Source organism: Mandrillus leucophaeus, unplaced genomic scaffold (assembly GCF_000951045.1).
Source record: "Mandrillus leucophaeus isolate KB7577 unplaced genomic scaffold, Mleu.le_1.0 Scaffold337, whole genome shotgun sequence".
NCBI lineage: Eukaryota > Metazoa > Chordata > Mammalia > Primates > Cercopithecidae > Mandrillus > Mandrillus leucophaeus.
Genome location: NW_012103554.1, coordinates 1220262 through 1234649, shown reverse-complemented (window position 1 = coordinate 1234649; position 14388 = coordinate 1220262). Strand labels below are relative to the sequence as shown.

The window sequence follows — 14388 nt, the reverse complement described above, 5'->3', positions numbered from 1 at the left end:
TGATTCGCCTGTCTTGGCCTTCCAATGTGCTGGGATTATAGGCGTGAGCCACCACACCAGGCCACACAGCCCCTTCTTGGTCTTATGCCCATTAGTTTGAATATGTCGTCTCACAAATCCTTCTCTCAGCACTGCTAAGTATAATGGCCTGATTTTTTTTTTTTTTGACTTTCCAAAAAGTTCTATTCACCTTCTTCCCTGGTATTAATAAACAGAGCAATGATCAGACAGAAGCAAGAGGGGAAAGTGGGGAGCTGACCCCCTAAATCTGTCAAACAAAGCTCAGGGGCCGACACTATCCAGTGCACTTAATTCCACACTACTGATGACCTGGGTTACTGGTGACCTCAGTCACTCACTGAGCACGAGGCTGTGATGCCCAGGAGGGTCCAGCGCTTTTATTCTCCATCTCACCCACAGCAGGCAGGGGAGGGAATGAACTCGCATAACTGAGGCTGTCTTGTGTGCTCACCCCTGCCCTTTCCAAAGGTGCTCACCATCCCCTCTGAAAGGGGAGCCTGGATAGCTGGTGATGAGCCCCAGGCCTCAGGGAGGGGACAGCATTCAGTCTACTTCAGCTCAACTCTCTTAACAAGCATGGCTCTGGAATTACAAACATCAAAATAAAATAAGAGTGAATTCAACACAAGCCGAGTGTCTAGGGTCTTGGTGTCTCTCATCTGAGGTGGCAGGTCATTTTTGGTTTTCGAGATTAGAGATTAGACTTTATGTGATGATCTAGAATAAGAGCTGCATGGGACAGTGTTAAAAATACAGGCTGTTGTGCCACCGCTACCACTTTTTAATCACATGATCTTTGCAAAGTCTCCTCTCTGAGCCTCAGTTTCCTCATCTGTAATATGGGGAGGATGACAGTCCTGCCTAACAGAATAAGTGTGAAGACCACTGAGATAACAGGAGTACAAGACAGTGCCTGGTTCAGAGTCGCCATTCTGTCAATTAACATTGGCTGTCATTACTGTCACAACAGCACATTCCTGCTTTCAGTGCATTCCATCCTGTTCAAAGGAGAATTGTCATGTAACTCACTAATCTAGTGCAGTTTAAAAGCTAGAGTTCCTCCCCTCTCCTGTTTGGAATAGACATTATTCTTTTTTTCAAAAAGTCATCCTTTCACATGTATAATACAAGTACATTTAGAATTTTCCAGTTCACTTTTAAAAGCCGTTCATGAGCCATATCATGCACTAAATTTAAACTAAAAAGAACTTTGTGATAGTTCAGCTTTGCTCAAAAAAAAAAAAAAAAAAAAAAAAAAAAAAAAAAAACCTAGACACTTTGATCCTTCAAAGATGAAAAAGACCTATATTTTTTCCTTCTGTGAATACCAGGTTTGAGGATCTCTGTGCTCAGGAGGAGAGGGAGAAATGAGATCCTCTGAGAAAAACAAAATAAAACGCTTCTCTGATTTCTAGGTTATTTCTTCTGCATGCAGCTGAGGTTTACCTCATCTCCCAGCTGGAGACCATTTCAGCATTGTCCAGCTGTGCCCTAACCACAGGTTCAGAGGAGACTCCTGAGGGAGCAGGGCCCCGCCCGTACCTGCCCACCTCTTCCTTCCATGCCGAGGGCACCACTCCACCTTGTAAACACCAAATGCAAAACCACGCCCACTTCAGACTGGTTTTGGCATCAGAGTGAAATCATCGAGGTCAGGAAGAGGTTATCTCCAAATCTAGACTCATTCCTGAGAGTGATACCAACAGTGTCATTCCCCTGCAGGGCCCAGGACGCTGGGTGTGGGGGCCTGCGTTTGGGTGGAGGAAAGGCCGTTGGGGTTCCCTAGCCCTGCCCAAAGGCACTAGCTCCACTGCCTTGGCTTCCTGACATGTGACACTCCACAGCATATGGCTAATTTGGACAAATGCCCAGGTGTTCTTCCCCTCCCCACCTCTAGGGTCTCCGTGGAAATGCTCAACGCATCTCCAAGCCTGGAAAAGATGCTCAGAAACAGAACAGGAAATTTATTCTCAATTTTCAACTATACACCCCAATAGGCCTAAGTTACAAAGCTACCAAACACAGAAGTCTATTCTGGTTTCTGTGGAACCCTAAGAAGTTCAATTCTTCATGCTCAGGCTCCATGGCGATTTTATACCTAATTAGTGTCCATAAAATATCCTTCCGACTGGGCGCGGTGGCTCATGCCTATAATCCCGGCACTTTGGGAGGCCAAGGCAGGCGAATCACAAGGTCAGGAGATCAAGACCATCCTGGCCAACATGGTGAAACCCCGTCTCTACTAAAGATACAAAAATTAGCCAGGCATGGTGGCGTGCACTTGTAGTCCTAGCTACTCTGGAGGCTGAGGCAGGAGAATCATTTGGACCCAGGAGGCGGAGGCTGCAGTGAGCCAAGACTGCACCACTGCACTCTAGCTTGGGCAACACAGCAAGACTCCGGCTCAAAAAAAAAAAAAAAAAAAAGAATATCCTTCCGTTTAGATAGACGGACAAAGAAAGGATCGATTTCTATTTGTAACTAACTGGATGTAACTATTCTTTAAAACTACAGAGTCTGAAAGTAATAACTGGCCCATCAGGGATCTCTAGCCAACATGTTTGGAAGCAGAGTGACTTCCGAGTAACAAGAGGCATGGGAAGGAAGAGGTCCACAGTTTTGGAGGAAGGGACTCTGTGACATCACTTAAAGTTGATAATAATCTACTGAGGATTGGAAGATGAGCCTGACTGGCCAAAGCAGGGCACCTGCTCTGTTCAGTCCCTCCTCTCTCTGGGACGTTGTCTCCTGGTAGTCTTGCTTTTGGTTTCACTTCCTTGGCCAATATTCTGTGGGGAGACCTCATAGACAGAGCTAGAGACACTTTCTCCTTCCCCCACCCACACAATGGAAGCATGTAATACCAGGCTTCCAGTGAGGGACCCTAAGTCACACTATTTTACTAGTTTATCTACTTATGATTTGAGTGATTTGCCCAATTGACCCACATTTGCCTAATGGGCCCATTTATTTCTTTTCCTCCAGCCTGCACTCCAGGGAGTGCAGTGGTGCAATCTCAGCTCACTGCAACCTCGACCTCCCCAGGTTCAGGCGGTCATCCCACCTCAGCCTCCAAAGTATCTGGGACTACAGCCACCATGCCTGGCTAAGTTTTGTACTTTTTGTAGAGATGGGGTTTCACCATGTTGCCAGGCTGGTCTCAAACTCCCGGGCTCAAGCAATCTGCCCGCCTCAGCCTCCCAAAGTGCTGGGATTACAGGCGTGAGCCACTGCACCCAGTCCCCATTAGTATTTAATTTCATTCCCACAACTGCCCCATAAAGTAGGAAGTATTATTATTATTATTATTATTTTTTGAGACAGAGTCTCGCTCTGTAGCCCAGGCTGGAGTGCAGTGGCGAGATCTCGGCTCACTGCAAGCTCCACCTCCCGGATTCACGCTATTCTCCTGCCTCAGCCTCCCGAGTAGCTGGGACTACAGGCGCCCGCCACCACGCCCGGCTAATTTTTTGCATTTTTAGTAGAGACGGGGTTTTACCGTGTTAGCCAGGATGGTCTTGATCTCCTGAGCTCGTGATCCGCTCGCCTCGGCCTCCCAAAGTGCTGGGATTACAGGCGTGAGCCACCGCATCCGGCAATAGGGAGTATTACGATTGCCATTCTACACGAAGAAACAGGCTTAGAGTAGCAAAAGCTAAGGCTTGAGCCCAGAGCTGTGTGTCCCCAAAGCCTGCGCTCTACTGCTTAATGAGAACACAAATGTTGTGCCCGACTGGAAACCTTCAAAGGCAGTTCTGAGTGGTTGCAGCAGGCTGCCTGGTAACCAGAAGGTTAGCCCACACTGCTAAGACTACCTGTAGTTTAAGAGATGGTAGATAGAACTCTAGTGTTACACAGTCATACCCGATGCCCAGACCTTTCACCCTCAGCTTTGGAACTCCCCAGCCAGATGTTCCACAGCAGGGACGTGTTGAGGGGACGGGCAGTCTTGTTCCATGTCAGGTATAAATAAGCACATCAGAAATGCTTGTCAAAGATAACGCCCTTCTACTTAGTAGCCATAATCCTAAGCTTGTTCTCTTCTTTTCTTAACTCTTTTACCATTGCCAATAAGGAGAAGAGACTATAATCTTAAAATGCACTTTTATTCTTGGTTCATTAAACTGGACAACAAAAATCCCCATCTGGGCTGGGCACAGCATCTCAGGCCTATAATTCCAGCACTTTGAGAGGGCCATGTGGGTGGATCACTTGGGACCAGGAGTTCGAGACCAGCCTGGCCAACATGGCGAAACTCCATGTCTACTAAAAATATAAAAATTAGCCAGGCATGGTGGTGCTCGCCTGTAATCCCAGCTACTCAGGTGGCTGAGGCATTAGAATCGCTTGAACCTGTGAGGCAGAGGTTGTAGTGAGCCAAGATCGCGCCACTGCACTCCAGCCTGGGTAACAGAGTGAGCCTCTATCTCAAGGGGGAAAAAAATCCCTATCTGTTGTTAAAATTTTTACTTTCAGTGTTTTTCACAGTGAAGCTTTTCCAAGGGTGTGCCAGGTGTGGACAGAGTCTGTCCCGATTGGGTGCCCCAGGACACTAACCCATGCCTAGGTAGCTTTTTGCACCACTGTGGCCTCCAGACAGCCATTGAGTGGTACAATCCACATATTACCATGGCTCCACATTACCACGACTCCAAGGAAGGCTAGAATTCCTACTCAGGAAATGAATGGCAAGGGTTTTCTGCCCCATACACTCTTCTTATAAAATTACAACACAAGAATAGTGACAATTCAAATGTCAGGCAGACACAGGGAGGCATATGGGTTATGGGGAGGTATGTGGCTAGTGAAAGACTAGCTGCTAACATGAAAGACACAGGCTGTCGTTTGTGGTGGGACAGGAGCCTGACATAGGCAGGTAGGCCAGGTAGAGGCGGGACAAGTATGGGGTGGGGCCATGAACATTTCTTCCCATGTTTTTGGCCACAAAGATGAAGCAATAATAAGAATGAAAGTTGACCGCCTCTAACATTTGCAGTGGTGCCACTATAAATACCAAGGACTTAGGGGAAAAAAACGTGTGTGCAACATCAACTATGAAAGAGAACCTTCTGGTACATATGAAAACAAGAATGTTACCCAATGACTAGCTTCTCCAGAAAGTGAAGTCACTTAATCGTTCTCAAAGTTCGGATGAGATTCATCCCAAAGTGCAGAGACAAGGTGATTTATTCCCGTAATAAAAAAGTACTTTGAAAAATGTCTTTGTTTTTCAAAAATACAGATACAACTAGCAAAAGTATCTGTGACAGCTGCGAAAACATTCAATTGCCAAGGAAGGTATTTTCTCTCTTCATCACAGCTGTTCAGTGCAGGGCAAGGTTTATTTTCCTCTTCCACTGAGCTTCCAAATCAAAATTTTTAGGCTCTCAAGAGCAAACTATTGCCCTTGAATTTTCTTGGATAGGCTGCCACCACGCGGTGACTGCTAAAAACGCACACAGGTTCAGGTTTCATTGCAAGGCTGCCTTCCTGAGCTGTCTTAACCCAAGCATTACATAAATTAGATCCACCTGCCATGCAAAGAGTCCAAATCTGCTGAGACACCTGGCTTCCCTGGCAGGATTACAATTTACTCCTCATTTCCATTCTCACTCTGCAACATGAGGAACATGTATTTTTAGATCACGTTCTGTAGTAACTGATTGTACTTAATGCATTCATTTAAAACTTCACTTTGCTTGAAATCTGTGAGCTGTACTGTCACTTTTAAAAATGAAAAACAATCATTTCAGACATAAAAATGGAAAACAATATCCTAACATACCTAGACAACACCTATTGCCCAGTTTAAGAAAAAAGGTGTGAAGGTGTCTAGGTTTTCTTTCCATCTATATCCACATCCTTGCTTCAATAAATGCTTTCCGGATTTGGTTTGCAGTTTGCATTATTTCTTTATATTTTTACTTCATTTGCATGGAATCCTAATATACATATATTAGGATTAAATAATTAATACATAATAATATAATATATATTATATATAATCCTTATATTAAACGGTGATCTAAATGTCCTGACCTAAATATATATATTGATTCTATATATATATATAAGGATTATATATAATACATAGTATATGCATGTATGTATTAGATTACATATATATATGCTGTGTTGCTTTTAGACATATATAAATGGTGTTATATGAAATACATCCTTCTGCAGATTGGGTCTTTGTTCACTGAACAGTGTTTTAAAAATTCTTCTGGCCTGGGCACGGTGGCTCATGCCTGTAATCTCAGCACTTTGGGAGGTCGAGGTGGGCGGATCACCTGGCGTCAGGAGTTCCAGACCAGCCTGGCCAACATGGGGAAACCCCGTCTCTACTAAAAATACAAAAATTAGCTGGGCATGGTGGCGCACACCTGTAGTCCCAGCTACTCAGGAGGCTGAGGCAGAAGAATCACTTGAACCCAAGAGACAGAGGTTGCAGTGAGCCGAGATCGTGCCACTGCACTCCAGCCTGGGGGACAGAGTGAGGCTTTATCTCAAACAAACAAACAAACAAAAAACAAAATAAAAAAACATGTTGCTATCTACAGCTCTAGTTTATTAATTTTCACTGCTTGTATATCATTCTGTTTTAGGAACATATGTCTATGCATACTCTACGTGCAACTATACTGATTTATCCATTCACGCTGATGGGCATTTAGGTCACTGTTTAAAGACTTGTTGCGGTGTACTTGGTTTTGCAAGTTGCCTGCTTGGCCCTCTTACAAGTTGTACTTTCCTTCTTTCCCTTCCTTACTGTTCTAGAGCTTTTTGCTAGACTTTCCGTCCTGCTCTGAAAATTGCCTCAGTCTCTCCTTCTATCTTATGGCCCTCAGTCCAATTCTTTCTTCTGAGGAGGCAAGAGCTGAAGTTGCTGCAGACCTGTACGGGTACACCAGCACGAACTCGGGATAACTTGAATAGCTGCCACCGGTAACATATTTGGTGCACGTGACTCTGATACACTCCCTAGTGGTCATCAAGCTCCAGAAGACGCTCAGGGAGGGATACCGTCCTCTCAATATTCAAGAGTCACCGTTCTATAGGGGACCTGTGGCCTGCCCATCAGTAAAGGCGAAATCCTGCCCCCGCCTCCCTTGCACCTGGCTGGATACTGCTTTCACCAACTCAGGGAGCCAACTTAGCCCTGACAGCAGAAAGGGGCCAAGACCCACAGAATCACCACCGCCCCTCTGTCTTAAACAAACAAACAAAACTTTTTGCACTATAAACATGCTGCTCTGACCATTTGTAAACACACCTTTGTATATATATGGGCAAGTTTTGTCTATGATGTTTACATATATACTTTTTATTATTATTATTATTATATTTTGAGATGGAGTTTCACTCTTGTTGCCCAGGCTGGAATGCAATGGCGTGATCTCGGCTCACTGCAACCTCTGTCTCCCAGATTCAAGCGATTCTCCTGCCTCAGCCTCCCGAATAGCTGGGATTACAGGCATGCACCACCACATCTGGCTAATTTTGTATATTTAGTAGAGATGGGGTTTCTCCATGTTGATCAGGCTGGTCTTGAATCCCTGACCCTGAGGTCACACCTCAGCCTCCCAAAGTGCTGGAATTACAGGGTGAGCTACCGTGCCCAGCCGTATGATATATATTTAGAGTGAAATTTCTGGGTCAAAGAGTAGCTGAAACTCCATTAAACTGCTTTCCAAAATGCCTATTTCAAATTTAAACTCCTGCCAGCAATATATGAATTCCCAGGGCTCCAGACATTTGTCAATATGTCTAACTGGCACTTTTTACCTACTGCCAATATGACTGGTGAGCAAAAACAGTAGGAAACCAGACAGCTTTTCACGTGTCTTTTAAACCTCAGATTCCTCATCTGTTAGTGGCCTGTCGTGTGTCCCTTTTTCTAACAGATTGTCTTTGTCTCACTGATTTGTAGGAATCTTTTATGAAATACTAATTGCTGGCTAAATGTTTGTTGTAAATATCTTCTACACTATAGCTGTCTTTTCACTTTTTTAAGAACTTCTTTTCAGAAAGAAAAACTTCGGGGTTTTTAAAAATTTGGATGTAGTCAGATTTATGTATCTTTTCTTTAGCAATCTGTGCTTTTGGGGTCTCTTAAGCTATCCTTCCAATGCCAACATCTTAAATGCATATGCCTGTATTTTTTTCTATAAATTTTACAGTTTTGCTTTCCACATTTAGGTATTTTAACATAGAAGTGATTTTTTTATATGTAGTATCAGGTTAGCAATCCTATGCTAGACTCATATACATAACTAGTTAAGTCAGCATGATTTTGAATAGTTAATGTTTTAGTTTTTTGTTTGTTTGGTTTTTCTTTTTTTTTTTGAGACAGAGTCTCACTCTGGTACCCAGGCTGGAGTGCAGTGGCACGATCGCAGCTCACTGCAACCCCTGCCTCCTGGGTTCAAGCGATTCTCCTGCCTCAGCTTCCCGAGTAGCTGGGATTACAAGCTTGCACTGACACGCCTGGCCAATTTTTTTGTATTTTTAGTAGAGATGGTATTTCACCATATTGGCCAGGCTGGTCTGAAACTCCTGAGCTCAAGTGATTCGACCAACTCAGCCTCCCAAAGTGCTGGGATTACAGGCATGAGCCACCACGCCCGGCCTTGAATCGTTAATCTTTTCCCCATTGATCTGCAGTACCTGCTCTCAAGCTTCCATATATGCATAAATTTCCACTTTCTTCTGTTCTGATAGTCTGTTTGTCTACCATATTATCCTAATTACTGTAAGTGTTTAATAATTCACACCATGTGGTTGGGAATGTCTCCCACCTAGTTTTTCCACAAAATTGTCTTGACTCTCTCTGTCCTTTATGCTTCCATCTGGATTTCAGAATCAGATTGTCAAATTCTACAAAAAATATGTCAGGAGTTTATAACCTGCAGACAATTAATATCTTTAAGACATTGCATCTTCTCCATGAAGATGATACTTCTGCTTTTATATAGGTCTTCTTAATAATTTTCATCAAAATTATAATTACTTTCAAAAGGTCATAATGAATACTAGATTTACCAAATGACTGTTCTGTACTTACTATGGTGAGAATTTAGTTTTTAATCATAATGTGGTGAATTACAGTGATAGATTTTCTCATGTTCAATCACCTGGGAATCCTAAAAGAAACCTAACTTGTGCTGTATTTGGTGTTCTCAGATTTCACTCATGATTATTTCATTTATATTCACAGCTGAAACTGGCCTGTTAATTTTCCTTTAGCATCTTGTCCTTGTTTGGTTTTGGCACTCATAAAGTCTGTTAGGCCATGTTCCTTCTTTTTCCATTTGCTAGAGAAAAGGATTGTATTAGAATGATCTGTTCTTTGTTTGGTAGAGCTCATTTGTAAAACCACCTGTTGCCTTTTCTTGTTTGTTTGTTTGGTGAGTAGAATGATTCAATGTCTTTAATGGATATGGGTCTATTCAATTTTCTTCCTCTAACTTCTTGAATTAAGCGCTTAGCTTAGACATTTCTAGACTTTCTTCTGTTCTAACATAAGCCTTCAAGATGATATGTTTCCAACATGAAATTTACCTTCCTTTGAAGCTGGGGTGTTTTCCACTGGGAACTCATTGTCATGGACCCTTTTCTCTGGAACAGGCATTGTAGAGCAGCTTCCAAAGACCCATGGGCCCCTACTACCAAAATCTTCTTTCCATCTAGGTTGACACCTACTAACCAAATGAAAATTCGATATTATACTCAAAACTTCAGATCTTTCCTTTCAAAACTTTAACTTGAAAAAAAAAACCCTTTTAGGCTAGGTGGAGTGGCTCACGCCTATAATTTCAGCACTTTGGGAGGCTGAGACAGGCAGATCACTCCAGGTTAGGAGTTCAAGACCAGCCTGGCCAACATGGTAAAACCCCGTCTCCACTAAAAACACGAAAAATTAGCTGGGCATCGTGGCACATGCCTGTAATCCCAGCTTCTTGGAAGGCTGAGGCAGGACAATCACTGGAATCCAGGAGGTGGAGGTTTCAGTGAGCCAAGAGGGCGCCACTGCACTCCAGCCTGGGCAATAGAGCAAGATTGTCTCAAAAAACTCTTTTAAAACTTGACCTTTTTCAGCACCAACCTACAATGACAATGAACTAGGAGTGGGGTGTTATAATCAGCAAAAATTATCTATTCAAACCCTTCTGGTTCCAATTCCTATTCTTTCCGCAATATATAACTATAATTTACCAGCCTAATTTACTCTTTTCTTTGAGTACTTTCTGATGAAGTGGCTCAGAATCTTCATCTTGATCATCCATGTAATGAAAAAGCACTTTATATATGGATTATTTCATAGATTTGAGCTTAATATTACTGCCCAAAGGGCATATATATCCTGAATGTTAGCTTTTAATAAAACTTTGCCATATATTTTTGAAATTCTTCTTTGATTGTTGCATGTTCAGGGGTAGGAAGGGGCATTTGCCTCGTTTCTATTCAAATTGGAGTAGAGAAAAATATTTAGTTAATTGAATTTTTTTTTTTCCAGATAGGCTCTTGCTTGTTGCCCAGGATGGAATGCTGTGGTGTGATCACAGCTCATTGCAGCCTTGACCTCCCAGGCTCCAGCAATTCTCCTACCTCAGCCTCCCGGGTAGCTGGGACCACAGGCACATGCCACCACACCTGGCTAATTTAAAAAAAATTGTTTTTTTGTAGAGATGGAGTCTCCCTATGTTTCCCAAGCTAGTCTCAAACTCCTGGGCTCAAGCAGTCCTCCCACCTTGGTTCCACAAAGCACTGGGATTACAGGTGTAAGCCACTGCACCTGCCCAGTTAGTTGAATCTTTATGTTCTCAGCTAGAAAGCCCTTAAATATATAAATACTTGGTAGTAATTTACTCATTAAATTTAACGATGAAGAAAGAGAAAATATTAATTTCTATTTCATTGACATAAAAATGCCAAGTCAAGGGGACAACAATGGAAAGTAAGTCCTGACAACTGAAAAGCAAGCTGCTCACCAATAAATCCCAACCTAGGTTCCCGTGCCCTAAACTACATCTATTGGCTTCTTCATTTTTCTCTTTTTTTTTTTTTTGTTTTTTTGAGGCAGGGTCTTGCTATGTCACCCAGGCTAGAGTGCATTGGTGCAAACATAGCTCACTGTAACCTCAAACTCCTGGGCTCAAGAGATCCTCCCACCTCAGCCTCTAGCATAGCTGGGACTACAGGTGCACATCATCATACCCAGCTAATTTTTAAATTTTTTGTAGAGATAAGGTCTCACTATGTTTGTCCAGGCTGGTCTCGACCTGCCCTGAAGTGATCCTCTCACCTTGGCCTTGCCTAGCACTGAGATTATAGGCATGAGCCACTGTGCCTGGCCTCATTGAAGTCTTCAATGTAAATCTTATCTAAGCCTACACATTGACAGATTTAGTAAGCTGCAACTGGAAGCATATTTTACTGTGGTTATTTTGAACTGTTTCACGAGAGAAACTGAGCATGTTTAAAACAGGGCTAATCATTTATCTCAACTAATTTTTCTTTTAATTTATAAGATAGTCTTACTAGAAAAAGTTTCTAGGTATTCATCTGTATCTCCCAAAAGATGAGAAAAATAAAGTCAAAGTGAAATAGCACGTCTATGTTCAATTAGAATCTTCTAGAAACATCTTAAAAGGATATCAGAATAATAATTTAAAAAATTTAATTCTTCCCCAAACAAATCCTTATTTAAAAAAATGTAAATACCAATAAATAGAAAACAGCAGCATTTCTCAAGGAGCATCCTACCTGATTTTTCAAGAAGTTCAATTACAGCTTTGGCAACAGGTGAAACAAAACATTCATGGGCATCCCCTCGCACCAGCTTCCCCAGGTTTATGTCTGTTACTCTAAATCAGAAAATAAGGGAATAGGTTAAGTCACAGTCCAGTCAAAAAAATCACTCACATGTAATGTACATATATTAACCCCAAATAACATTCAAGTCAATGTTTGATAGAATACATAAAAATGAATTAAAGACGGCCAGGCATGGTGGCTCACGCCTGTAACACCAGCACTTTGGGAGGCTGAGGCAGGTGGATCACATGAGGTCAGGAGTTCGAGACTAGCCTGACCAACATGGCGAAACCTCGACTCTATTAAAAATACAAAAATTAGCTGGGCGTGATGGTACGTGCCTATAATCCCAGCTACTAGGGGACTGAGGCAGGAGGATCACTTCAACCTGGGAGGCAGAGGTTGCAGTGAGCCGAGATCATGCCACTGCCCTCCAGCCTGGGCAACAGAGCGAGACTCCATCTCAAAAAAAAAAAAACATAAAAAATGAATTAAAGAGAAAGCAGGCAATAAAGGTCATTCATTTTCTAAGGTAGTACCTTAGAAAACTTCACCCTGGCCCTGACCTTGGGTGTCCTGGTTCTGCCAATATACCAGGACACAGCCTAAGGCCATACAGGGCTTCACTTTACAACTCCAGGGAGCTCCTTTCAACGGACCCCAATGGACTAGCATCCCTAGAGTTACACAACAGCATGGTCCTGCAGTTCACTCAAAACCCAGAACCAATCCTATAAATCTGGAGTGACCCAGTAAGACCTGGGATTGAGGCACAGGTCTGATTTCAACTTGATCTCAATATTTATCTCCTTGAGAAGTCAGGGTGGGAGGCGGTGGGAAAAATGAGAGACCACACATCTTCTGAAGGGTTCTGTGCCTTTCCCTATTCAAATGTAGGACAAAACATTCCACAACTACCTAGCCTAAACTGAGCACATCAATCCCAGTTAGTAACAGAATGGAGACATTTAGAACCATTTTCATAGTTGTCTCCTTTTACTCTCTGTTGTTGTTGTTTGTTTGGTTGGTTGTTTCCTGGCTGGGCCTCAGCATGAATTCCTCTCCTTTTATGAAAGACTTGAAACTATGTCCTGGGACCTTCAAGTTCTGAAAGTTTTCTCATTGATTAGGACTTCTTCTCCTTTTAAAGTTAGTCTACGACAGGACTGGAGATTGTTGTTGTTTTTTTAAAAAAAATATTTAATTGTTTACTTAAAAATAGAGACGAGGGGCCGGGCGCAGTGGCTCACGCCTGTAATCCCAGCACTTTGGGAGGCTGAGGCGGGTGGATCATGAGGTCAGGAGATTGAGACCATTCTGGCTAACACGGTGAAACTCCATCTCTACTAAAAACACAAAAAATTAGCCAGGTGTGGTGGCGGGCACCTGTAGTCCCAGCTACTCGGGAGGCTGAGGCCAGAGAATGCATGAACCTGGGAGGCGGAGCTTGCAGTGAGTCGAGATCGTGCCACTGCACTCCAGCCTGGGCGACAGAGCAAGGCTCTGACTCAGAAAAAAGAAAAATACAGACGAGGTCTCACTATGTTGCCCAGCTGGTCTTGACCTCCTGAGATCAAGTGATCCTCCTGCCTTGGCCTCCCAAAGTACTAGGATTATAGGTGTGAGCCACCCTGCCTGGCCAGGGCTGGAGGTGTTCGTGACACCTTTTCAGCCTGTGTTTGGGCCTACTCAAGTCACGATAAAAGGCTAGAATGGAAGATTGCTGGGTGTCTCAGGGAGGTGGCAGCCTCCCCATCCAGCCCCTGCAGGGTCTACTGGATCTGGAATCTAACTTTATAAATCTGCTTACAACCTATAACCATAAACACATTGTGTTCTTTTTGGCCACAGTACAAAATACTTGCTATATTTCCATGGAGCAAAATGGGGTTTTTAATCCCCAGGAAGCATGCTTATCCCCCACTGGAGACGGCCGGTATCCTTTGTTCTATGAAGCTTATGTCACTCTATGACATGAATCACAGCCCAACATTACAGCACCCAATAGTTATGATGTTCCCCTCCAAATTTCAAATAAAACCTGTGTCATTAAGAAAAGTATTTATTTTGCTTTTCTCAACTGGCCTGGGACTAAGACAGAATATGGTACTGCTGGGGAATCCGGTTTCTAAGTTTTTTTCTCTGGTCTGGTAGAATTACCAAGGAAAAATCTATTAGAAGAGTAGAGCTGGCTAAAGATTGTATAAGTCAGACCGGAACTTATTAAATGAATCTGATAGCATAAGATTACATGGCACCGAAGCACTATAAAAGGGCTAATGTATTTTCCAAAATATATAACTTTTGCATGCAGAATTTTAAAAGCCTACAGATGGCCAGGCACAGTGGCTCATGCCTGTAATCCCAACATTTTGGGAGGCTGAGGCAGGTGGATCACGTGGTCAGGAGATTGAGACCATCCCGGCCAACATGGTGAACCCCATCTCAATAAAAATACAAAAATTAGCCAGGTGTGGTGGCGCATGCCTGTAATCCCAACTACTCAGGAGGCTGAGGCAGGAGAATCGCTTGAACCCAGGAGGCAGA

The 14388-nt window shown here is 43.1% G+C and overlaps 1 protein-coding gene across 1 annotated transcript in view; it reads right to left on the bottom strand.

The window, feature by feature from the left end:
* The window catches only part of MTHFD1L (methylenetetrahydrofolate dehydrogenase (NADP+ dependent) 1-like), a 268081-nt gene that overhangs the window by 216575 nt on the left and 37118 nt on the right, over nucleotides 1–14388 (bottom strand). The window contains exons 8-12 of the mRNA XM_011988735.1: nucleotides 14144–14162; nucleotides 12696–12712; nucleotides 12511–12518; nucleotides 11791–11889; nucleotides 9586–9722 (exon numbers count right to left, since the gene is read on the bottom strand). Coding sequence (XP_011844125.1) covers nucleotides 9586–9722; nucleotides 11791–11889; nucleotides 12511–12518; nucleotides 12696–12712; nucleotides 14144–14162 — 280 coding nt within the window. The remainder of the gene's footprint in view (nucleotides 1–9585; nucleotides 9723–11790; nucleotides 11890–12510; nucleotides 12519–12695; nucleotides 12713–14143; nucleotides 14163–14388) is intronic.